The sequence below is a fragment of the Macrobrachium rosenbergii genome, chromosome 9, assembly GCF_040412425.1.
Source record: "Macrobrachium rosenbergii isolate ZJJX-2024 chromosome 9, ASM4041242v1, whole genome shotgun sequence".
Classification (NCBI taxonomy): Eukaryota; Metazoa; Arthropoda; class Malacostraca; order Decapoda; family Palaemonidae; genus Macrobrachium; species Macrobrachium rosenbergii.
This window is the reverse complement of record NC_089749.1, coordinates 15,325,869-15,350,831: the sequence shown is the minus strand read 5'-3', so window position 1 is coordinate 15,350,831 and position 24,963 is coordinate 15,325,869. Positions and strand designations below refer to the sequence as shown.

At 35.1% G+C, this 24,963-nt stretch overlaps 1 protein-coding gene across 1 annotated transcript; it reads left to right on the top strand.

Moving 5' to 3' along the window:
• Positions 1 to 1,844: 1,844 nt before the first annotated feature.
• LOC136841501 (uncharacterized) lies at positions 1,845 to 23,742 on the top strand. The gene is given in 14 exon segments (XM_067108458.1): positions 1,845 to 2,038; positions 8,245 to 8,457; positions 13,029 to 13,214; positions 13,961 to 14,817; positions 15,749 to 15,929; positions 16,322 to 16,419; positions 17,451 to 17,561; positions 18,138 to 18,320; positions 19,314 to 19,482; positions 20,275 to 20,285; positions 20,287 to 20,454; positions 20,898 to 21,025; positions 22,101 to 22,263; positions 23,339 to 23,742. Coding segments are annotated over 13 exon segments (2,628 nt in total). The 5' UTR covers positions 1,845 to 2,038; positions 8,245 to 8,360; the 3' UTR covers positions 23,615 to 23,742.
• The last annotated feature ends 1,221 nt before the right edge of the window (positions 23,743 to 24,963 follow it).

Genomic DNA, 24,963 nt, shown 5'->3' with positions numbered 1-24,963 from the left:
CAGATGATTATAAAAATGTAATAAGTATGACTTTGCCAAAAGGTGCTAAGTGGCAGATCATCTCAAACAAATATTGTCATCAGAGTTATCTCAAAACTCTTCCATATTAAATTTTCTATTATAATATACAGTATGTCTTCTGCTGTTTCAAAATTTATTGTTGTTAATTCTATATTATTTTTCTTTGTGCAGAAGTGTTCATCCAAAATTTCATCGCTACTCACATTTGCTAAGTTTTCTCTGATTACATTATTTATTTCGTTTTCATCAAGTATTCTTTTTCAATTTTTAATAAGGTATGTCTAGATGGTTTAAACATGGGTACCATAAATTTTCCTGAATTTTTCCCACTTAATTTTTTTTTATGGGAGTATTATTAGAGAGATCTGATGTATATTTCCTCCATGAAATTATTCTTCCATAAATTACTTCTTTTTTAAATTTTGCAGATATCTTATATATAGAAGTTTTAATGTATCAGTTTCTATCAACAGTACAGACACTTTGTCTATTTAATAAATATTTTTTTAATCTTAAAGCTGAAATATTTTGGTTAGCTTTCATGGTTAGAAACCTCGACCAACTTCCACTCCCAAAGAGAGAGTCGAAGTGAGTCAAGGTTGGGTCATGACGTAGCCTACTTAGGTTTTTTGGGTCTAGTAAATGGTAATAAGGTACCACTCTAACTTTTGTGATTTGAGCTTTCCTTAGAACAGTCCATATCCGTGCCAGAAGTCCTAGGGATGTTTGGTATGTTCGCCATAAAACGAAAAATAAATAAATTTCGTTCAGGATGAGGTCCCTCTCACCAAGGAGGCCCAACTGGGGGAGGAGCAAGACCGTCACACACAGTGTTCGCTGCCCTGGGACTCTCACGAGGATATACACCATACCCACAGTACCTTAAGGGTCGTCAGTTCATCCAGGTCGTACCCAGCACTGAGGGCATGCTTTGACATATATATTTCCCCTCTCTCGACCACGTCGGGCACTGTAGTTTTACGAGTAGAGAGGCATGCCGTTTAACTCCACCCTCCATCAAGTTAAAATAGCAGTGAATTCAGTAATCCTACCATACCATGCACAAAAGTGGAAGAAGGAAGGAAAATTTGTGGGAGGAGGGGGAGGGAGGGTAAGAGGAGTTAAAGGTCCCAATGTCTCAGTTGAATCCACTTTGAAAGAGTAGTGGTAAAGAGCATACTCTGTAGCGCCGGCAGGGGATCTCAGAGCCCCCACCCCTTCAAGGGGTTGGGATCAGGGGGTTTACCAAAGGGTAATCATATGAATTGTTTATTCAGTTACTAGTGATAGGCATCAGTAATTGTATCTCGCTATATAATAACTCTAAACAAAAAAGCTATGCAAGACACACAAAGCAATAAAATGCGTAGTAGATTATTGGTCGACGTACTACTGCCAGCGATTCTACATTACGGGTCATAAGGCTTTATGAAGGTTTTTCACTATCAAAAGGCAAGGAAATAGATGATTTGGGAAAATTTGTCTGTAATACAGTACCCTTATAACAGTCAGAAGAAATCAAAAGAATGAAAAGCAATGCTAATTAACACTTTTCCTTTTTTTAAATAAATTATCACAGGCCACTTTTTTTCTGTCTTAATCTTACGGTAGGCCTATGGGTGTGTTTTGTCACCCCAAAGTGACATAAGTGACTATAATTACTAATTGGCATTTGGTAACTCATTATTTGTTCCGGTTTGTCTTGCCTCCATTCCGCTTGGATATTTCTCACACACGCAAATTTCTTGCTCTGTGCATATTTCGAGACGACAGATGAATATGCAATGGCCGTGCCCAACTTTTTGCAGCCAGTCCTTCGCCTCACAAACGGTCGGCAAACTAATGCGAGTAGAAAATTTTTTGGGAGCCGCCATACACGTTCAAAACTGGCTGATTCCTCGAAGTTGCTACTTGTAATTGTTCAGTTTTGAGCCAGAACATTTAAATGTGTGTCCCGTTTCTTTGTCAAGTGCAAATCTCACTTGTTTCAGTTCTATTTATTATCTTCTAGGTACAGGTAAGTTTCGCCATTTAGTGTTGTAAATTGATAAGTCCTCTTTAAAAGAAATTGCATTTATAATCTCGGACTTGGCCTAATCGGTGTAACCTTAGAGTAGGGTGTCTTAGAGTATAGGCCTGTCCCAATTTGTAGGATATTCTGGGTGATTGCGAAGTGAAAATTTACTGAGTATTGTAAATTCTTAGGATTAACTCATGGCAAAAACTTGCCTTCGTGTATGCTAGGCTATTATGACCCTAGACAAACCCAGTACAGTATTTTGACACAACTACCCACCGTAGCTTTGACCGAAATCAATAAGGCAACATAGCTTATGTTAGCCCTAGGTCCTAACTTTGTTAAACTTGGGCGTCGTAAGTTGAAATGAGAACGTTTAGAGGAAGTTCAACTTAAGAAGTTGGATAGTTAAGTTGTGAGGTACAAAAGGGAGTAGCCTTTTTTTAATTAAGGCAGTAGGTCTATCACCTTACAGGGCTAGAAGGGAGGAAAAAGTGGACGAGGCCTATTGGCCAATCCAACAAGACGGGGTTAAAGTTACAGGGTAACTCCGCACGGACTCTTACCGTGGAAATGTATTTTCCTGTACTTTGAGTGTTGCTGATGAAGGTGGTGGCATTGTTTATTGTTGGTCAATTATTATAAACCTCATATCTACCCAACATGGTTGGGGATCCTTGGGGAACACGGGGTTTTTGGGTGGGGGAAAACGTTGGCAGAAAGACCAGATCGCTATGTTGTTATGGAATGGTTCCACGCATGTGCAAGTCATTAGAGAGCCATATGTTCAAGAGGGGATTGGCTAAGGAAACATATTATAAAAGGAACTAGACTAACCTAATGTACCCTAACCTAACCTAGCAAGGCTTGTTACTTACCCTGGGGAGAAACTCCGCTTTTAAGTTCCCCCATAAACCTAGCGATATTCCTGGATGGCCAGCATGCAAAAACATATCAGTTCCGATGTTAATTACAGGCTAATTACACTCGACTGACAAGAAATAATGGTAAATTGTTAATAAGCAACCAAAGTACTATAGGAAAAGTCAATTTCCAAGGTAATACCCGATGTGGAGCAACCCCATAATTCTGCTGAGACGGGTAAGGCAACAAGAGCTGTAGATGTAAATTTTGTCACGAATAGGCTTCTTTGAATTAAGAATAGCCAAGGAGTAGCCTATTAGGCTAATATCTTACCCCATGAGATCTGAGATTGGCTTGGGCTTGTTAGGCTACAGTACTTTGATTAGAGAATGATGAAACAAATTGTAGGCAATTCTATATTTTCAACACGGAGGTAATGAACATGACTTTGTTAGGCTAGCGAGAATAAAACGTTTTCAGCTGTTTTGATGTAAGTACGAGCCTTAACTCTTGGATGATCAGAGTAAGTGTAATGTTACTGCACATCCCCCGTTCCCTCCCCAAGAAAAAAACTCTTCTAGCCTATTACTTGTTCACATACACTGTGCTTACTTATGGCATAAGGCATCCACCTTGATTAGTAACATGAAATTAGGTTTCATATGTGAAAAATTCCAAAGAATCTGATTTTTGCAGCAATGAGGAGGGATATGTGTCTAGTATCACAAAAAAAAAGTTAGTCTCAGGGTTGGGCAACAAAATTTTTTTGGCCTCCTTTATCACCACACAGATTACACCTAGGAGAGATACAATGATTACTAAAAGAATATGAACCAATGATGTTATGTTTACATGTCAAAAATAGGTAAATACACCTTAGCATCTACATCACAAGAGGAAGAAGGAAATTTAGGTACAGCCATTTATGTATAATAAATAGTTTATGACAAAGTACCTGCAAACGTTACTGACTTACAAATATCAGGTGTTAAAATTCGAATAAAAAAACGATAATTATGTAATTTATAATTTATACAGCCAACTTAACAAAAATTACGACATTGATAAACTTAAGAATAACTTAACAATGTCAAGAAACCTACATTAGCAGTAGGTGATTCTAATACTTACAACCCAATATGGGATTGTAATTGTACAAACTCGAATAGAGCCGGAAGTAAAATAGAATTCATAGATTCAAACGACACGTGCTGTATAAATGATAATGAAATGGGCACATATTAAAAAACAATTGGAACGTTTTCCGCAGTAGACTTAAATCTGTCCCTCAAGGATAGTAGATTGGTTTGGAACGCAGTTGATGACTTGATTGTATTACTTGTTATTACAAAATAATACTGGAGATAAATGCATTTATTGTTAGTTACTCCAGTGAGGTTCTTTGCAGCGTCGAATCTCTCTATTTGGCAATGCGGTGTACTGCAACCTCTTTCATGCAACCTCTTTACTTTATTTCTCCATTCATATCTTTCTCCATCTCGCTATCCACCCTCTCTTAACAAATATTTCCTAGTGCAACTGCAAGGTTTTCCTCCTGTAACACCTTTCAGACCTACCTAATCTCAATTTCCTTTCCAGCTCTGAATGACTCATAGGTCCCAATGCTTAGCCTTTGGCCTAAACTCTATATATATTCATCACCATACCGAATGGCCTATTCGGTCCCAGTAAGAAGAGCCAACTTCTGTGAAGAAGTAACCCTTGGTGGTGAACGAACACCAAGCTCCCTCTTCTTAGAAACTCCCACAGCACAGAGAGCGGCCAACTCCTGATAGCCACCTCTGATGCCCTAGTCCGTGCACGAGAAGACACTAAGCCAGTCTGAGGCACAATCTTCTGGTAAAGAATAGTCTTGAATTTCCCTTGCGAGAGCTCCCACTGCCGCCCAATCTAAAAAAAAAAAAAAAAATCCTAGACCTTACATTTCATGCAAATCCTTCAGGCCAGCCCTGTGAGAGCTGATAGTCAGCTTAGTGGTCTGGTTAAAATATTTTAATAATAATAATAATAATAATAATAATGTACAAGTATAATGCATTCCCTGAATGCTATCTTGTTGACACCCAGTATTGAAGTATCAGAAAAATGTGTGTGTGTGTGTGTGTGTGTGTGAGAGAGAGAGAGAGAGAGAGAGAGAGAGAGAGAACAGGAGCAAGCGCATGCGTGACCAGCTTTGCTCATATGTTATTCCCGTAAAAGAATCACGACTTAACAAGTGGCATCCATTCCATACACTAGACTCAGTTTAGCGGTAGATCCAGCTCCTGTCTGTTAGGAGTCCATCGTTGCTGAACGTTGAATTATTCCTCTGTATTCCAGTGTTCTGTGTTTTCTTCTTCCTCTTCGTTTTATGTCGTTTCAGACAGGTACGAATTATCCCAGGACAGCGTCTGCTTTGCACGTGTCTGCTGAGTAGTGTAATCATCTATAATTTGTTAGTTTTATTTTTATTGTCTGTTTCTGACTGGGATAAAGAGAAGGATAAGATACATGATGTCGTAGTTTTAGATGGCGACTCTGCGAGTTTTGTCTTAAATTTTGTGTTATTATAATGATGTAAACAAGTTTTGGAAAAAAATGTTCATTGCACATTATGCAAGATTTTGTATCGTTAAAGATATTATGATATAGTATTGTTATATTATTATTGTTTTATTTCCAGGACCTCATTCATGCCTTTTATCCAGCTACTTAAGTCTTCCTCTCCTCCTTAGACCTAACACTTACTTTCGAGTTGATGTGTTCAACAGCCTATCGTTGTGTCCATATTTGGACCATTTCAAGCCAGGTAACCTTTTTGCCTGTTGCTTAATCGTATCTTAATTGTATCTCCATATTTCTCACACTTCTAATTCAGCTTACGACGCCACATAAGCTACGCAGACAGAATACTGTCGATCTCATTAGCTTCCATTTTTATAAGTATTGTAAATTTCCGTGGCGAAAGCTTCAACCTTGTTTCTTTTATTTGCTTTCGACAATGTTGTCACAACAGTCCCTTTATGCATTCTCACCGTTGCTTCTATTATTTTTTCCTGAAGATTATTATTATTATTATTATTATTATTATTATTATTATTATTATTATTATTATTATTATTATTATTATTATTATTATTATTATTATTATGGAATAAACGACAGAAGAAGTTTTTATTTCTTGGGAGAGACTAGCACGCCATTATCCGGAAGTTTATATAATAACAATTTGAGGCGCTGGAATTCCGTATTTGATATTTATCAGAATGACAGCTTTCGTATCAGGAAGCCAGCCAGAGAGAGAGAGAGAGAGAGAGAGAGAGAGAGAGAGAGAGAGAGAGAGAGAGAGAGAGAGAGAAGGGGGGCCGGGTATCCAATAAGAGAAAAGTTGTGTCACGGAAATTTTGTACTTTGTGTGCGTGTAAAGGGTACTTAACACGTTCAGGCTAGTTGTACTTCAAAATAGATATCCAGACATTTTGTTATGGTAGATTTTTATTTTATGCGCGTTTTTGCATCATGCATTTGTCTGCTGTCTATAAGTAAAACCATAGAACATAAAGAAAAAACAAATAACAGCTTATTGTGAAGAAAAGGCGAGTTCATCGCCAGGTGACGTGTCTCGGAGGTCGAGTCTGAATCCAGTCCTCAATATGATCAGATGAACTGTAGCAGCGTCAGAAAAGTAAGTTTTTGAGGTGTGAAAAGCCTTGTCATAAGGTTCTTTTTCAGCTGAAAATAGATTTTGTTGAAATATCGTGCGTTTTCGTGCTGCGTTTTAGAGTTGGCAGGAAAGAATACACCTACTTTTTAAGCCATCGCTGGATAAAATGGTAGTCTCATGAGATACATAAGAGTTAAATCACCCTGTAAACTCTCAAGGTTTACTGCAGAATGTCGATTATTTATGTCACTGTACACGGGAACCAGGTTATTTTAGAGTACAGGTCTTTTCTGCACTTCTAAAATGAACATTTCGAGTCAACGAGGCTTTTGCTGACATTTCCAAGGTCTTTTTTAGACCATTTGTGCTTTATTTTTGCGACTAGCTATAGCGACAAAACGGCGACTGAGATGGAACATGGTGCATCTTTTTGTCGCGGGAAAAAAGAAAATCGCTCGTCTGACGGGGTCCGTTTGAACACGCGTGTTCCATTTTCTGCGACCAAAAAGCGTTTCGATTAAACTACAAAAAGCCAACTCGTTTAATAGTGCAATTATGGGGAAATTTGGTAGCCTGGGATGTGAGAGTTTAGATTATGGTAATAAATTTCTTTTTTCATGTGTAAAGTGGACTTTTCAAAGTAATGTTTTATACAAACTACAGTACTGAAAAATTATTTGTAATTGTTATAAAAAGCCTCTCCTAGCTAGCTCACACACACACACACACTCACATATATATATATATATATATATATATATATATATATATATATATATATATATCATTCGTGAATCAGTTTATATGTATATATATATATATAAATATATATATATATATATATATATATATATATATATATATATATATATATATATATATATATATATATATATATATATATATATATATATATATATATCAATATAAATATGTATATATTTATATATGTATATATATATATATATATATATATATATATATATATATATATGTATATATATATGTTAGTTAGTTATAAATATTTAACCAGACCTCTACTCTTTTACAGGTATGGGAAAAGTGGGGAAAGAGTACATAAAAAATTAGTAGTTAACTAAATAAATAAATAATAAAAAAGGGGGGGAATTAGAAAAAAAAAATTGAGAAAAAATATAGATTATATTTTACTTATGAATTTAATTTTGTTTAGAAGAGAATGATATTATTAATTGAAAATATACCTTATATGCTAGAATATCCTTTATTGATTTATTTTGTAAGTAAGTATTCTTTATGATGCCATCTGGGACAGTCAATAGATGTGTTTGATTGTTACTACTTATTTCAAGTTAACATTTATTTATTTATTTTTTTGTTAAAATAACCTCATTGATTCTTTGCTTTTTTAACTTTTTAACTTCGTTCAATTTGTGTGTGTATGTATATATATAGCATTAAAGTGAGAATAATAAATCTAACATTTATTTTTTTCATGACTAAATCAAATGTTATGGCATTAAAAAGAAATAAAATGATATTTGCTAAATCTGAAAGAAAAAAAAATAAAATGATAGATGCATGAAGATAAATAAAAAAAAGCCGTTGCTCGTGTTTTAAAATGGCAGAAGATATCTCTATTGACACGTCTCTGGACATCTATAATTTTTCTTCATGTACTTCACATTATTACTTTCAGGTCAGAAAATATCGACAGCAATACTTTCCGGTTAATGACAGACGACAAGGCAGCCCCATCGCTTTGACACTTGCTGGATGACCAATGCGGAACGTTAGACCTACAAAGAACGCACCATGTCAATTGATATAAGAATCATGTCGGGTATTCAAATATGCTTTCTGAGTCTCGGAGGTTTGATGGCCCGTGGGAACTTTGGCTACGCTCAGCAAGGTAAGACAGAAAATTTAAAGTCCACTTCAAGTAAGTTCGTTAATAAAACCTAGATGGAAAGAAATTTAAAATTAACGTCACGTGTAAAAGAACGCTTGATCAAAATGTCAGCAGTGTTTATTAGCAGTTGTACTGCTAATAAACTCTTTCCCAGCTCACAGTATCTTTGTTGATATGTTGGGAATATTATATAAAGATTAAAAACAACTCGATAGATATTTTCAAAAACAAATCAGTTCGTGCGATCAGCGGACGTATCACATAAGTCTAGGGCTCCCACAATGCCCTCTCGTTCTTCCCATCATTATCGTAAGTCATTGTACCTAGGCGTTTTCATTTACAGTATTGATGACACGTACTACGATGCATGATTAACGACCTGTTATGGCAACATAAATCACGCAACGTCCTAAAAGGGTAGAATGACTGCCCAACGACTTCATCTATGTCATTAGTCTTATGAAGCGTTCCACGTGTCTATTCTTTTCGTCTCATACAATATTTAGTATTTCTGCGATAAACAGAGGAGAAAACATCAGTTCTTTTACGTTATAAAAGAAGGCAAAGTTTGTATTTTGCTAAAGAGATCGCACACTACGGAGTCCCCTCAGATAAATTTGCTGTAGTCTTCGCGAGAAACAGCCCTCAACTTTCAAAGGTCTCTTTTATATGAAAAACGTCACCGAATTAAATGTTTCATGAGGAACCACTTATCTTTATAACGTCAAATTCATTACATAAAAACCGACGTACACTTTTCTAAATACAAGAAGACGTTTTCCTTACATTTTCCCAAGATATGCTCAAAGAATGTACCCGTATGCGTGTCAATTAATTAAACACTAATGACTTTCTGCAAAAGTACAATTTCGTGTCAGCAAACGTAATACAACTCTTGGGTTGCGTTCATTTTTTCCATTTCGATGTGTACATTCGTGTCTTTCCCATGGAATATTTAAAGTCTACTCTGAACTCGTCGGAATTCATTGCTGTAATTATGAATTAATAATATTTAAGTGGATTAAACTTAATTTAACATTTAGCAAACAGAATGGACGCTATTTCCAAATCGCGCGTTTGACCAAATTACTCTAGTGTGAAAAGAACGCTACTTATTTACAAAATGTATTTGTAATTTTATATTCTGTCTCTCTCTCTCTAACTGAAAAAAAGTTATCTGCGTGATTTGATATTAACATCACTGAATTGGATATAGGATATGTGGATTTATGACATAATTCCTTGTAGTCTAAGAGTCTTTTCAAACTTGACTTTTAGACATTTCTTTTCAGGTATCTTTTTTTTCTGCTTCAGGCTTCGAGGGAGAACAAAGAAACATAATTCTGACTGTAAAACCGTTGTATTATCAGTTCATGCTCAATCTTATCGCGTTTTTTAAAATTTTCTTAAAAAGGTTAAATGTAATTATGAGTCCTGCCGAAGTTTATAAACAACAAACCTTTCTTGATCTCGGAACTAACTTCGAGTAATATGAAATGCGATTAAGGAAAAAAAAATTTATTTTGCTTGAAAAGGGAGATTCCCTCACGAGGAATAGAGCTGCTTTGCCAAGTGTATGATATAATTTATGTCAGCTCAGATTGTCTGGTTTCGTGCGGTGGTAGCTTATTACCGTTATTTATTTTGGAGAAGAAAGCGCCATGAGTAAAGGGTAGAGCTGTATTGCAGTAAAACGCGGTAAAAAGTGTTTTAAGTGGTTAAGAAATGGCTTATGTGGAAGGCGCCTCCATGCTAATTTACTTCCCAAGTTTTTAGTATTCTTTATGTGCAGTGAATTAGGAGAAGTTTTTAGTATTCTTTATGTGCAGTGAATTAGGAGTTTTTAGTATTCTTTATGTGTAGTGACTTAGGATGGGAAAACAAATTTATAAAGCTCATTCTCTGGCTTTTGTAGCATACTGATTGTTGCTAGGTAGGACCTACAGTCGGGGTTTTTGAAAGTTTAAGATTAAACGGCGTTTCATAGCGGAACAAAGCTGCGGAAAAACTGACAATGACCTTGAATGGAAGTAAGGGAGATTCCTTTTTAAGTGTAATGAAATATTCATGGACTATCCTAGCAGAAGAAAGTGACTGGAGAGTGTGTGTTTATATATATATATATATATATATATATATATATATATATATATATATATATATATATATATATATATATATATATATTAGAGAGAGAGAGAATCTACTGGTCACTTTTTACCAGATACTTACGTAATTGTAATAACCACAATGCCCTCTTAACTTCTCGAATTCTTCGCGCTTTTTTGGATACTCTTGTCACTACAAAGAATTAAGATCCGACCACTTCAATTTCTTGCACTTGGATCTTAAGGCTTTGTAGTGACAAGCGTATCCAAAAAAGCGCAAAGAATTATAGAAGTTGAGAGGGCAAATTTTCACATTGTTTGTGCAATCTATATACTCATTTGTACCTTAGTAAATTGGTTGACCGTGTTTGCAATTAGGCAGAATCCGAGTTCGCGTTAACTCGGAGGGGAGTGAGATGGCTCCCACAATGCCCTACTCCCCACCCACCAATCCCAGAGACTTCAAGAAGAGGATTGGATACCCTTAAAGAAACAGTTCACACGTTGATCGATACCCTTTCGTCATGGCGGACATAATTATTGAGACAGTTATTTCCTCATCCTGAAATCACTTCGGAAATAGATTGGGCAAACAATTATTCACTCGTTAGCCGTTTATGGTTATCTGTCTTGTAAGTAGAGATATTTGTCACGGGTGTAATTTGTTTCATGCAACCTGTTTTTTCATGTGATAATTTTTCTTAGCACATTTTTCTGTACTGTCATGGAGTCACGCAAATTTGAAAATATAGTGATAATAATCATATATATATATATATATATATATATATATATATATATATATATATATATATATATATATATATATATATATATATATATATATATATATATATATATATATTATGTATATTGTTTTTCTTAGATTTATTTTGAGTCCCAGATGTAGATATGGGATGCATTTATTAAGCAAGGTTTATAGTGTCTCCAGTTTGCAAATCCAGACTTTCCAATCTTAACCCACCATCTATAAACCGAAAGGGCAAACAGAACATTCCCATATAGAGCCCCACTATATGTTTCAAATTCACTTTACAAGTTTCCATCGACTTTAACTTTACATCTTCGTTCATGGAAGATGTCAGTTTGCTCTCTCTCTCTCTCTCTCTCTCTCTCTCTCTCTCTCTCTCTCTCTCTCTCTCTCTCTCTCTATATATATATATATATATATATATATATATATATATATGTGAGCAAACTGACATCTTCCATGAACGAAGATGTAAAGTTCTATATATATATATATATATATATATATATATATATATATATATATATATATATATATATATATAGAGAGAGAAGAGAGAGAGAGAGAGAGTGTGTGTGTGTGTGTGTGTGTTATGCGCCTAATGCAAAGTTTATGTGGATATGCTGTTACATATTAAAGAAAATAATAATGTTGTCCATCTTTCCCTAACGTCCATTTGTCATGTTGAAAATAAGTGTACGGTTACTACTGCAGCATGAGAAAATTGAGGAATAACAGTAAATTAGCCCATTAACAACGCCACTTGCGGTAAGAAACGAAGAGAGCAGTGTCGCTGAGTATTCCATTAGCCGAGTAAAGGAATTTACTGACTCCATCACGACCTCGTGAGTCTTCCGAAAAGGTGCGTGATAAAAGGAAAGAAAAATCAAGCCAGACTCTTACCAGAATGTACCGCGTTTAATGGACGGGTTATGCATGGCATATGGTAGACTTAAGAAGTGGGTTTATTTCGTGGTTGAAAATTATTCTTGGCACCGGGAATATCTCTCTCATGTCTTTTCGGTCTGCAAAATTATTTACGTGTGGAGGCGAGGTTAGTTATGAGGTTTAAGCTGGTGAATGTTTTGCTTTTATCTGTGAATTGAGAGGGATTAAGCCTAGCCATATTTGCTTTTATCTGTGAAATAAGAGGGACTAGGTCTAGCCATCTTTACTTTTATCTGTGAAATACGAGGGACTATAATAGGTCTAGCCATGTTGCTCTCTCTCTCTCTCTCTCTCTCTCTCTCTCTCTCTCTCTCTCTCTCTCTCTCTCTCTCTCTCTCTCTCTGTCCTGTATGCTATAAGTGTAAGGGTTCTCAGTCTTTTTTCCCACTTACTTTACACCTAAATGGTTCGACCTCCAGCAAACCTGTACCCCCATATTAATCTGACACGGAAAGTGGAATTGCTATTGAGATTATTTGAATATGAAATGGTACTGCAATTAAGAAAGCAAATTTCCTAAAAGTATAATGATAATTCTCTCTCTCTCTCTCTCCACATGAAAACTATCCAAGAGAGCGAAGGCTGAGGAACCCTGTTTTAATGTAGCTATAGCAGTTTATTGCGGTCCACTTCCCCTCCTTTTAGCTTTGTACGTTATGATAGTAAACATCTTTTTCTTTTTACATTAGCAACCTGAAAACCTTTAATCTACAGACTTTTTTTTTTTATTATTATGTTTGCAGCCACCACCGTAACATTCCAAACCGATCAGATACCAACAAATATTTCTCTGGCCCGATGGAAAGGCTCAGTACCGGAGATGACGTCACTGACAGTGTGTATGTACCTGAAGACCTGGAGAGCAAGAAAAAGCTACGACACTATTGTCAGTTACGCTGTTGAGAGCAATTTTAATGAACTCTATATTGGTAATTTTTTTTTTGTTTTTACGGAATTAGATTGTAATCCTATTAGATCTGCATGCTTGTAAGTAGTAATCAAAGTCAGATTAGTATAGTAGCAACATTTGTCCTAGGTAGTGGTTTTCGTTTTTTGAATTTTTTCCTACCAAACCGAATTTATTTCAACGAAGTACTTGAAGTTTTTGCCTATTGTATTGCATCTGTTATCACAAAATAAGACACATAAAAAAGATTAATCCTGTTCAGATAACAATCATTCAATGCTGGGTTCTTCACATGTAAGAGTTTATTTTAAGGGAAATGCAGAAAGTGATAGGACCCTAATATTGCAGATATAGTAAGAATATCAAAGGAGTAATCATGTTTCCTATAGTGTTCAATGCCTGTTGTAGTTATGAGCACTAGCTGCTTATATACTTAATCATTCACATCTATTGATTTCTCTTGAATAAGCTGTCCATTTTCTTTCATTTTCCCTGGTTACAATTTTCACCTGTCATTTAATAGCAAATCCTATTAATATAGTAATAATAAAGTAAGTTTTGAACCAAGCTGAAACCAACCTCACCAGATTGTTTAGTTTTTCCTCCCCTTGTAGAACTATTGTTGATACCCAAATGGTGCCTTTTACCATCATTGTAAATCCTTTTAGTATTTATTGTTACATTTACACAAACAGCAGCAGTTTTTAGGAGCAAATTCTCTATAACGGAAATTCATTATTTTAATTTTCCCTCTCTTTCTCTCGTAAGGGTTTCCTTTTCCCTCGGGTATGATGTTCGAGGTCTGGTGGGACTACGATTCAGTGTGCCAAGTCAGTATTCCTAATGGCCTTCATCAGTGGTGGCGATTTTGTTTCCTGTTGGACATGGAAGAGAAGATGTACGTTCTTTATTGGAACAACCAGACCTACAGCGGTCCAATCACAGTCCCTGACAAGATACGTAGTGGTGGAGTATTCATTTTAGGGCAAGATCAGGATGATTTGAATGGCGGATTTGCTGCATCGCAGAGTTTCAATGGAATCGTTGCAGATTTCCAGGTCTTTGACAGTTTGCTTTCGCAAGATGATGCCCTGAACTTTGTTATGTGTAAGACAAGGAATTCCCGTCTGAAGCCGATTATAGATTTTACGGATGTTGCAAATCAGTGGACCCTTGAAGGTTCTGTAGAGGTTGGTCAGATCTCACTGGAAGATATCTGCAAAACGGAAGACACCGTTTTGACTATGTTTCCAGAGCCGAGACTATTCTCAGAATCTGCCGCCCTCTGTCACAATCTTGATGGTAGCATTGTTGCCCCAGCCTCCCCAGAAGAGAACAGAAGAGTATTGCCCTATGTCACACCGCATATAACCCAGTGCAAGGATGGCAATGGAAATATTGTCCACCTGGGGGTAAAAGGAGACAAAGAAACAGGAACATACTATTACTATGACAGTGGTAAGCCCCTGAAGTACCACAATCTCACTTCACTCACCATTCTTGATGATATCCAGTGTATGGGTTACCTGATGACTGTTGGCAGTGAAGGGAAATGGTATCAGAACCGATGCAAAGATTACGAGCTTTGTACACTTTGTTCTTTCTCAGGCATAACTCATCTCAAGGTTTGTAGGGTTGCACGCTGCAGTTTATACTGATGCTTGTATGTTTGACATGCACCAATGATATATTTCTGTGTGCAGCAGGCACGTGCAGAGGGGGTTGCTAGGGGTGCAGTGATGAAATTGAAAAGTGCCCCTTTTGTGTCAATAATAATTATAATAATTTCTGGACTGGAAATAAGGATCAGAAGGCTGTTTTAAAAAAAAAAAAAAAAAAAAAATTATAATAATAATAATAATAATTACAAGAGCTTAAAGAGAGTCATAGACCATGAGAATTTGGCCAGTGGCTATCTGATCTTTTGTTGTTTGATTTCAACAACAGTGAGTCATATTCAAAGAAAACACAGGAGGGTTCTCTTATAAATATAAAATGATAAGTCTGGTTGCAATTGTATTAATCACTGATTGATCATTTTCTTTTTGTTATTTATTTGTAAATAATATATAATTTTTCTTTAAATATATTCCCAAGCTCTCATGTCAGGTAGTCAGTGAAGTATATTGCATGTTCATCTCATTAGCCTACTTGTACCTATGATAATCAGTCATGTTTATTGTATTCTTGAATTATTAACCTAGTTTAAATAAAGTTGAGAGAATATTGAGAAGTTGTATGTATATTTTGCCTCATTCATTATTATATTTTGCCCTTTTTTCACTTGAGCACAATCCCTGGTGTGCAGTGTATCGGGTCTTTTTTTAAGATGAACATTTAATTGTTTATTAGTCATAAACAATTTTGATAACTGGTTGTAAACACTACTGAAGTACCTTTTCTCTGAAGTATTTACTTTTCCTTTCAAAATGATGTTTTTTCCCATAACCTAATTAGTTTAAATTCTCTGAACTTTTACATTTTAATGATTTTTCCAGAACCTAAAGAACTTTTTAATTCCTTAACTTTTATGAATAATGAAACATTTTGTTTTAGGTACGTGGACTTTGTGCAGATTCTTTATTCGATCAAAGATTCTTGGTCATGGGTACTCCAGATAGCAAACCATACTTCCAAGGGTTTTATTATTCCAATCTTGAGTGGTCTGGAAATGAATGGTTAATGACTTCTTTAATGTATGAAGCGACAAATGCGTCAATGATTCCTACAAAGCCTAGTAAGTTCAGTTTAAAAGTATTTATATTAACTGTATCATAAATTTATATATACAGTATCATATACTAAAACAAAGATCACGCTTCTGTAACATGTAATTTCTGTGTGTTGTCCAACAGAACTTGTGAATGTATTAGGCATGATTTATTTGGAAATACCATACTTAGTGAATTATTAATATACTTTACTGTTATTTGTCTGAAAATGTGTTGTAAATTAAATACAGTAATTTGTTTGGAAACATTTTACAGATGGTATCAAATGACCATATAGCTGGGACCAACTAGTGTACATATATAATAGCCCAAAATCTGTTCATTGCTGTACTGGAATTTAAGTACCATTATCAAGATATGATTTTATTCATCAATTTCTTTTTTTACCCTCAAACAGATCAGTATCCCGTGGGTCGTCATGAGTGGCTTGTACGAAAGGATCCTTGTTCCGTGGGGGAGGAAGCTCATATTCCCCTTGTGTTTACAACGTGCAAGGTAAAAAAAAAAGGGGGAACTTTTATTTATGAGATTTCAATCACATGCATTTGCTCTTTTAATGATAGTGTTTATTACCCTTATCTAAAAATCTCATAAACTCTTTACTTTGGGTGGTGCATGTACTGTGTATGGGGAATTTAAAAACACTATAAAGTTTAGTAAGGCTTGAAATTACTGTTATTCAAAATTAAATATTATCTAGATAAACTGTGCAATAAAATCAAATTTGAAAAATTACAATTGAAAGATTTTCCCCTCTTCATACAACTGAGGTGGAGTATAATAGAGAGTTATGCATTATGACATATTATTGAGTAGAATGTTCAGTGAATTGCCATTATGAAAGGTTAACTCTTCACAAGAATCAGTGTAAGATACTTGACATTGTGATTTTACAATTGACCTCCAAGCAGAGTCCAGGAAATTAAGAGATATTTTAACACATATAGACTGGAAATGTAAAATATTATACAGTTCATATTAAATATTGTTAACTATGAAGCGTACTGAAAAATTTTTTATAAACTGTACACTTTATATACAGTACAATGTCAGTGAATATACTGTCGCTATAGTTAATAGTCTGTAGGGCCATTACTGATGTCACCTGGGTGTCTTTTTAAACTTTATTTCACACAAAGTATTTTCCATGCCAGTAAGGGTCAATTTCTGTTTTATGCATACTGTATTATGTGAGAGTGTACAATACTCCCCTTCAATTACCACACTTGAAAGTTTCTTTATTGGATGGGTGGTACCATTCTCAGCTAGCACTGGCTGGCTCCCAAGCGCTTGATTCTCCGACCGGCCAACGAAGAATTGGAGGAATTTATTTCTGGTGATAAAAATTCATTTCCCCTCGCTATAATGTGGTTCGGATTCCACAATAAGCTGTAGGTCCTGCTTGGGTAATCAATTGGTTTAGCCACATAAAATAAATCTAATCCTTCGGGCCAGCCCTAGGAGAGCTGCTAATCAGCTCATTGGTCTGGTTAAACTAAGGTATATCTAACCACACTTCAAAACAGGCAGGGCAGTTCACTTGTGACGATGGTTCATGTGTGAAAATAAGTCAGCGATGTGATTTCTTATTCGACTGTCCTGACCAGAGTGATGAAACCAACTGTAATCTCATCAAGGCAAGTACCGTAAAGTGAAGTTTTTTTTATTAATCCTTGTTTTTTGTATAGTTTTTTCAAAATTTATTTTTATATTCAAAATCATAATTTTTGTAGCTCTCGTAGGAGGGTAGTGCTGTCAGTGCACCTCATATGGTGCACTGTAGGCATTACTTAAGGTTCTTTGAAGTCTCTTTGGACCCTAGCTGCAATCTCTTTTCATTCCTTTTACTGTACCTCTGTTCATATTCTCTTTCTTCCATCTTGCTATCCACCCTCTCCTAACAGTTATTTCATAGTGCAACTGCAAGGTTTTCCCTGTTGCACTTTTAAAACCTTTTTACTGTCAATTTTCGTTTCAGTGCTGATGATCTTGCAGGTCCCAGCGCTTGGCCTTTGGCCTAAATTTTATATTCTAGTCTAATCTATAATTTTTGAAGTTTTCTTAATTTTTTTTATTGCCAGCCTATGAGATTTAAGAATGTTAACTATCTGGTCTGGTTAAACTAATCATCAGTAATGTTAGTATACAGTAGTACAGGCTTCTGCTTTTAAGCCAGTCTTTCCCTTTACACCAAGTATCTTTGAATATTACAGATACCCGACTCCTACATTCCGGAACTACCACCACAGCAGGCCAACAACACAGCAGTCATCGTTGGAGTGCAGATAAATATCACCTCCATCAGGGCTTTTTCACTGCTTGACCTCATGTTTGCCTTCGACATGATAGCCTCATATACTTGGAGGGATTCCAGGCTGATATTTTCAAATCTAAAGGTGGTGTTGATATTAAATGTTTGAATTTAAGCGTAGGAGTCTTACCATTTCTAGCAAGGCTAATGGTGCCCTGTTTGTTTGTGCATGTGTGCCATCAATAACATTTAAGTACACATACATACAAAGTTTGTATACATGTTAAAAATGTGTTGAATAAATTATATGCTAACTCTCACATATATAGTTACTATTAGATAATTATTATAAATATACATTAGGAATCAGTAATAGGAATACAATAAATTCCTTTTCAAAATGCCACAGAATCATCTTCAATTATTGCTATTTTTTTCTTGTCATATTCATATTCAATACTGTACTGTATTTATTTCCATGTTTTTAATCGTACTTTATCAGAATTTTTCCTCTTTCATCTGGCATTTGTTTCCCAGATCAAAAATTCAGAAGTTAGCTGGAGTTTTAACAATGTATATACTGTACTGTGATTTTTTAAAATGATTTTCACTGTATATAAAAAGACAAAAAGAGTAGTTACAAAGACTGTAATGCTAAAAAAAGAAGTCATACAAGGCACCTCTCCATAATGCTTTTTTTTTTAATTTGATGTTATTAAATACATAGAAAGTGAAGACATTTTCCTTCTTACGGCATCAGACCTAGAAATTTTTTTATAATTTCAGTTTAATGGGCCTCAACATGGCAGACTCCCATACTTATCAGCTACACTATTATGAGTTTTTGCTGTGCTACCATGATGTGATACATTTTTAGATAACTCACATTTTTAAATAACTTTTAAATTGAATATTAAGTGTAAAGACAGGTTAGTCTAAGCTGGGAACTGCAGAATTGCTTTAAGTAGGAAGATATCTGGAGGACATGCATACAGGCTATAATATAGGGTCTTAGTTTCTTACCAGACTGTATTACTTATCAGAAAGCCAACCCCCAAAGAGTCTGTTAAATTAAGAAATTTATTCTCCCACACCCTAAGGAATTTATTTACAAACACGATATCTTCCATACCAACAGGATAATATGGAAATGAATGTGGTCGGTGGCAGTAGTGTAATTTGGCGTCCGAAAGTATTCCATGAGGAAGGATCAGGAAGCAAGGTGAACATCGAAGAAAGGGTTTCTCAGGTTTATGTGAAACGAAATTCAGGACCTCTGCCTGATCACCTAACCCGCTTGAAAGAAGGTTAGATTTAAACATTTGCAATTATGGATTGCTCTGTGAACAAGAACCCGTGCTGGCATAATGCCAGCTAAATTATAAACAGCAACAGCAACAAACATATGCAAGCTAGTAAATAGTATGAGCAATGCAGTCACAATGATTATAAGCAATGCAAAGTCACAATGATGATGGGAAATTGGAGGCATTAGAAGATTTTGGTGATATGCTAAAGTAATACAAAATTTTATTCAAAAGGCCCAACAAGATTATACAAAGCTATGCTGTACAGTATTGATAATTTCAAGATTTACAAGGGCATCATAATCTATTTTAAGACACTAGTATTTTTGTACGCTACTTTAACTTTGCAAGACTTGAGATTCCCACAAAGTGATATACATGTAGTTTACCATTTTATGGTATTAATTGGAAAAAGATTAGTCAGGCTTTTCCTTATTGTTACTTTGAAGTACTTTAACCTACATAAAGCATCAAGATTCTTGCATTGCATTAATTATATTACCTAACCATCCCATCTTTCTGAGGTGTTTCCAGCTTTTAAATGTTACTCATATTCATTGTGTGCATGCTTAAAGTAATTTTATAAGTTGTGTCATTTTGAGAGTTTAAAAAAAGATGAAATAAAATTACTGTATGAGATTTCTGTTAGTCCATTATACAATATACTATACAGTATTGCTAAAATTCTCCCAACAGGAATGTATTGTATTGTAAACACTGAATAACCTAGTGTGAAAGATTTGAAAAGATGAGCTAGTATAATTTTCTAATGTATCTTTCCTCCTTCCACAGATGAACTGTACTAAAGGAAGTGAAAATAGCATTGTTGATCAGAGGACGCTAACAGTAACATCCAACTGTTTATTTGACCTTTCATTGTATCCATTTGATGTTCAAACTTGCCAACTTATCATTCGGTCAACACTTGGAATCAAAAGTGTAAAACTGAATACTACTGGAGTCAACTTTGTGGTAGGTTACGACGGCTTAAATACTCATGTACTGCAGTAGCCTTTTTATAAATGAATACTGTGTAAGTTTTTCTTTCAAATTCATTTATATGTATGTTTTAGTCATGGTTACGAGGTTCACCAGGCTTACCAGATTTTTGCGTATTAGAAGTACTGCTGTGCTTGCTTCCTGGATCCACTTATCTCATTTTCACAGACTGAATGTGAGGCATCTACCTGTAGCACTGGCAGTACAGTAACATTGTCTCTTTACTAAATATGGTACAGGTACATACAAAGTGTAAGTTTGTATAAAAGCAGTGGTTTGTCCATTACAATGAAACATTTTTCTTGGTCAGTAGTTGACACATGTTATGCTTTAGTTTATTGCTACTATTAATGCATTCTTTTACTCTAAACAAAGGAGTATTTTCACCAATTAATCCTCCATGACATACTGTTTAGGGCAAGCGTCGTCTCTTAGAGTACAACGTAGATGAACTGAAATCTGAAAACTCAGAATCGCAAGGAGCAAGTGAAGTCAGAATCTACATTAGATTTGTCAATCTCTACAACTACTACATTTCTGGCACGTAAGTGGTTTGGCCCGTCAAGAAATATTGAATAAAAATTTAAATGTGTATGTGATCTCTGTTCAAGTACAGTACTGTATTTGGTGTTCAGATATCACCTGTATTGTAATTATAATACATTGAATTTTTGCATAAGTGTAATATAGAATAGTTTTGGCACTTGAGTACTAGCTGCTTTCCAAGCAAACTACAATACGTCAATTCAAAGCTTAAGTTTTTTTAAATATGGATATCCAGTGTACATATACTGTACTGCCATGTATAGTATACTGTAGGATATTTTCTGTTCTGTAGTTAAATTACATCTTAATGGAACTGGCACCTCAGGTGTGTTTCCTTTTCATACATGAAAGCCCCTTCGAATTATTTTTCTGTACCTTGAATTTCATATCTCCATAGGTAGGTACTACTTACAATGTATAGAATATTTAAGGTGCTTTACAGCAATAACCCCAGATACATTGTTTGCTTTATTTAGGTGCTTACAGCAGTCTCCGGTACTGGAGGTCCCCTGAGGCAAATGATTAAAAATAAATAAATAAAATTGCAATAGCTTTCATGTGACTTATAATCCCTGGTAGTCCCTGTTTATTGGTGGGGGTCTGCCCGACACGTATGTGACAGTAAGGGCAAAACGGTGTAACTGAAAGTAACTGAAAATCGGTGATTTTCGTTGCTGATAACTCTGTATTGGCGCTGATAAAGAGAAATATGCAGGCCTGGTTATCGGTGGTTGTCTAGCGTCGGAATGGAATCCCGCTGATAACCAGGGACTGCCTGTATATAAATAAACACAGTCATCAGTTCCTTTTAGTCTCCAGCCTATCTGGCCAACTACTTCATCTTATACCATGCACAAATTTTCAGTTTGCATTTAATAACAAAATCCTTTAGGCAAGCCTTAAAAGTCCTGAAATTTAACTCATTTGTGCCATTTACCTATTTTACTATGAATAAATAATGGCATTAGTGTACGTATGCAGTAACAGAACAACCACATCTATATATTTGATTGCAATGTTATATAATTTTTGTGAAATAAATTGCTTGTAACAAATTTTAATTTTTTTCACAGCTACGTACCTACAACATTACTCATGACAATCACGTATTTCACCTTCTTCTTTCCCCTGGAAGACTTTACAAACCGTATCATGGTGTCACTAACAGCACTGTTAGTGCTTGCTGCACTTTTCCTTCAGACAAATCAGGCGATGCCAAGAACGGCCTACCTTAAGGTAGGTGGGAAAGCACCATTGATGCATGTCCTTGTATAGACATTGGGGCAATTGCTACGTCAATTTGTTTTTATTTTAATAAAATGTACAGTACTGTACAATTATTTTTGTTCTTATTATTCTGTTGCCAGTAGCTAATTCTAGATATGGACAGTCAGATAGCAATTAATGATTTGCAAACTACAATGGCGCGCTTGTATTGAAGTGTAGTTTATTCAGCTGCATAAGTGATATATTTCCTAAGATAAATTATTATTAGTATGGCCAGTGCTGTTCATTTTTAGATTATTTTTGTGTTCTGTAACAAACGAATATCACATTACCTGTATCTATATAGATATAATTTTTTATTATTAACATGGTGTAAATGTATACTGTATTCACTTGTTACAGTATTAAGAAAAGGGATTCTGCCTACAGTGTGCCTTGAGCAGTAATCTGGTATGCTTGCACTAGATATCCTTCAGCTGAGATTACTTTCAAGCCACTGTCTTATTTTTCTATTTACCTTTGGTCTGTCTAGCTTGAGGGCTCTGTTCACTTATAGTCAGCCCTTTCATTAAAACAAAATCCTTTAGACCAACTCAGTGTGAATCACGAAATAATACCGACCAACAGGTTAAATTACTTAATGTATATATTGACTGGTACAGGAATATTGTTATTAATATAATAAGTGCAGTGTATGTTTTTGTATATTCAGTAGTCCTCACTTATCCACAATCCATACACAGGCCTATGTGTAACACACACTGTATATAGTTTGTGTAAACTCTTAAGCATTAAGTACAAAAAGATTATTGTACATTATCACAGTTTCCGCACGAGTTTTTCTTCAAATTTGGAACTTAACAAGTTTGCCTTAGGTTACAGCCAGTAATCACTTAGTCAGGCAGATGGAAACTTATGATGCATTTAATCTACTAATGTAACTTCCCATATAATTTTTTAGGCGATTGTAAACTTCGGGTAAGTGAACCAATGGATAAAAGGACTGTGCATAAGGGGGACTAATGTACTTATGCATTAAGACAACTTTTCGATCACCTTGGCTAACAAAGGTTTCTTCCATCAGCTTGTGGACGTATGGTTTGTTTTCTGCATTGCTATGGACTTCATAATTGTTGTGATTCTGGTGGTGATAAATTATCTACGGGAGAATTGCTACCACACCGTGACACCAAAAGATCTCAACAATGTGAAGAATGGCACGCCCCTCACAAAAAACTTCAGAAAGCATCCTCAGTTACCATGGTTACTTAACACCTCTTCCAGAATCATTGTACCTTTAGGATTCATTTTCTTTACCATAGGCTATCTTGTCTATACGGTGAATAATTGGGAGGGATAATATATGCAAAGAAAACCGAGTATAAAATCGTGAGCACAAAGTTATCAACTTTTTCATCATTCTGTTTCCAATGCACTCTTGAAAAGTCAGAATAAAAAAATAGAACTTTTTCTATGGAATAAGTTTGTGATAAGTCATGCTATCACAAGTAGCAAATTTTATTACTCGTGTTACTTACTAGTTTAACTAGACTTAAGTTTAGAATAGCATAAACTGAAAATGTTGATCATGGCAAAATTTCTGTCATGAATTTGTTTCCAAAACTGATATTCATTTGTAGAAAAATGGGTGTTCATATATGTTTAATGGTAAGTGTCATTCTGCACTGAGTCATTTGAGTTTTTCAATAAATACCATGGGTATTTACAAATATAGCAGTACTTCAAATGACATTAAGTTTACATTCCAAATGGAACTGTTCCAGTTGGAATTCACATATTAATAATATTTATAAACCTTTTACATTTCCTGTCTTCTCACACACAAATATTATTGAAATCAGAATGTAATTTTTTAAAAAGTTTCTTTCTATGAAATAAACTGTACATAGAGTATTGTTTGTAACTTAAGGGCCTACCTCATGTAAATGACGCCTTTAATCATAGGTGTACATTTTCCTGAATACAGTACAAAACTCTTTATTTTGCTTATGCCAAAATATTCTGTAGCAGGATATCTTTTCAAGCCAGAAGTGCACTCATTATTACTGGGCAAGACCTGCCTAACCAAGACTTCTTCCCTGGCTTGCCTGCCACATTGAAAGGGCAGCACTCCTAGTAAACAACACGAAACGAAAATTATTTTAAATTTTGTGTGAAACAAACCTATCCAACTAATGCTACATTATTATGTATGAAATTGATCAATTACTTCACAGAAGTCAATACAGGAATCTATCGTTGTCTTTTGTCTATCAAACAACAGAATGAAGGATCTGGACACTCCAAGATCACTGATGATGGCTGATAATTCATAAGTTTGCTTGGAGACAAAAAAAAAATATATATAATAAATTATTCCCAAAGCAATCCTGTATAAAATTTAAAATGAGAAATATGAAGATACAAATGTTTCCATCACTGAATACAGATCATGGATAGCTGTCAAATAATTATAATCACAATTTACCCAACATTTTGACATAGTATATAAAAATATTAGTGCACAAATACACGTATTATTCACCCTTTACTGATTTTTTAGGGTAACATTTTTTCAGTGAGATATAGTAAACAGGACAATGGTAAAAATTCTAGGTAAAAGATCAAGGAAGAGGGAGAGGAGTGCCTGTCAAATAAAAATCTATGACAAGGAAAAATAAAATACAGTAGTAGTGTAACTGCTGAAAA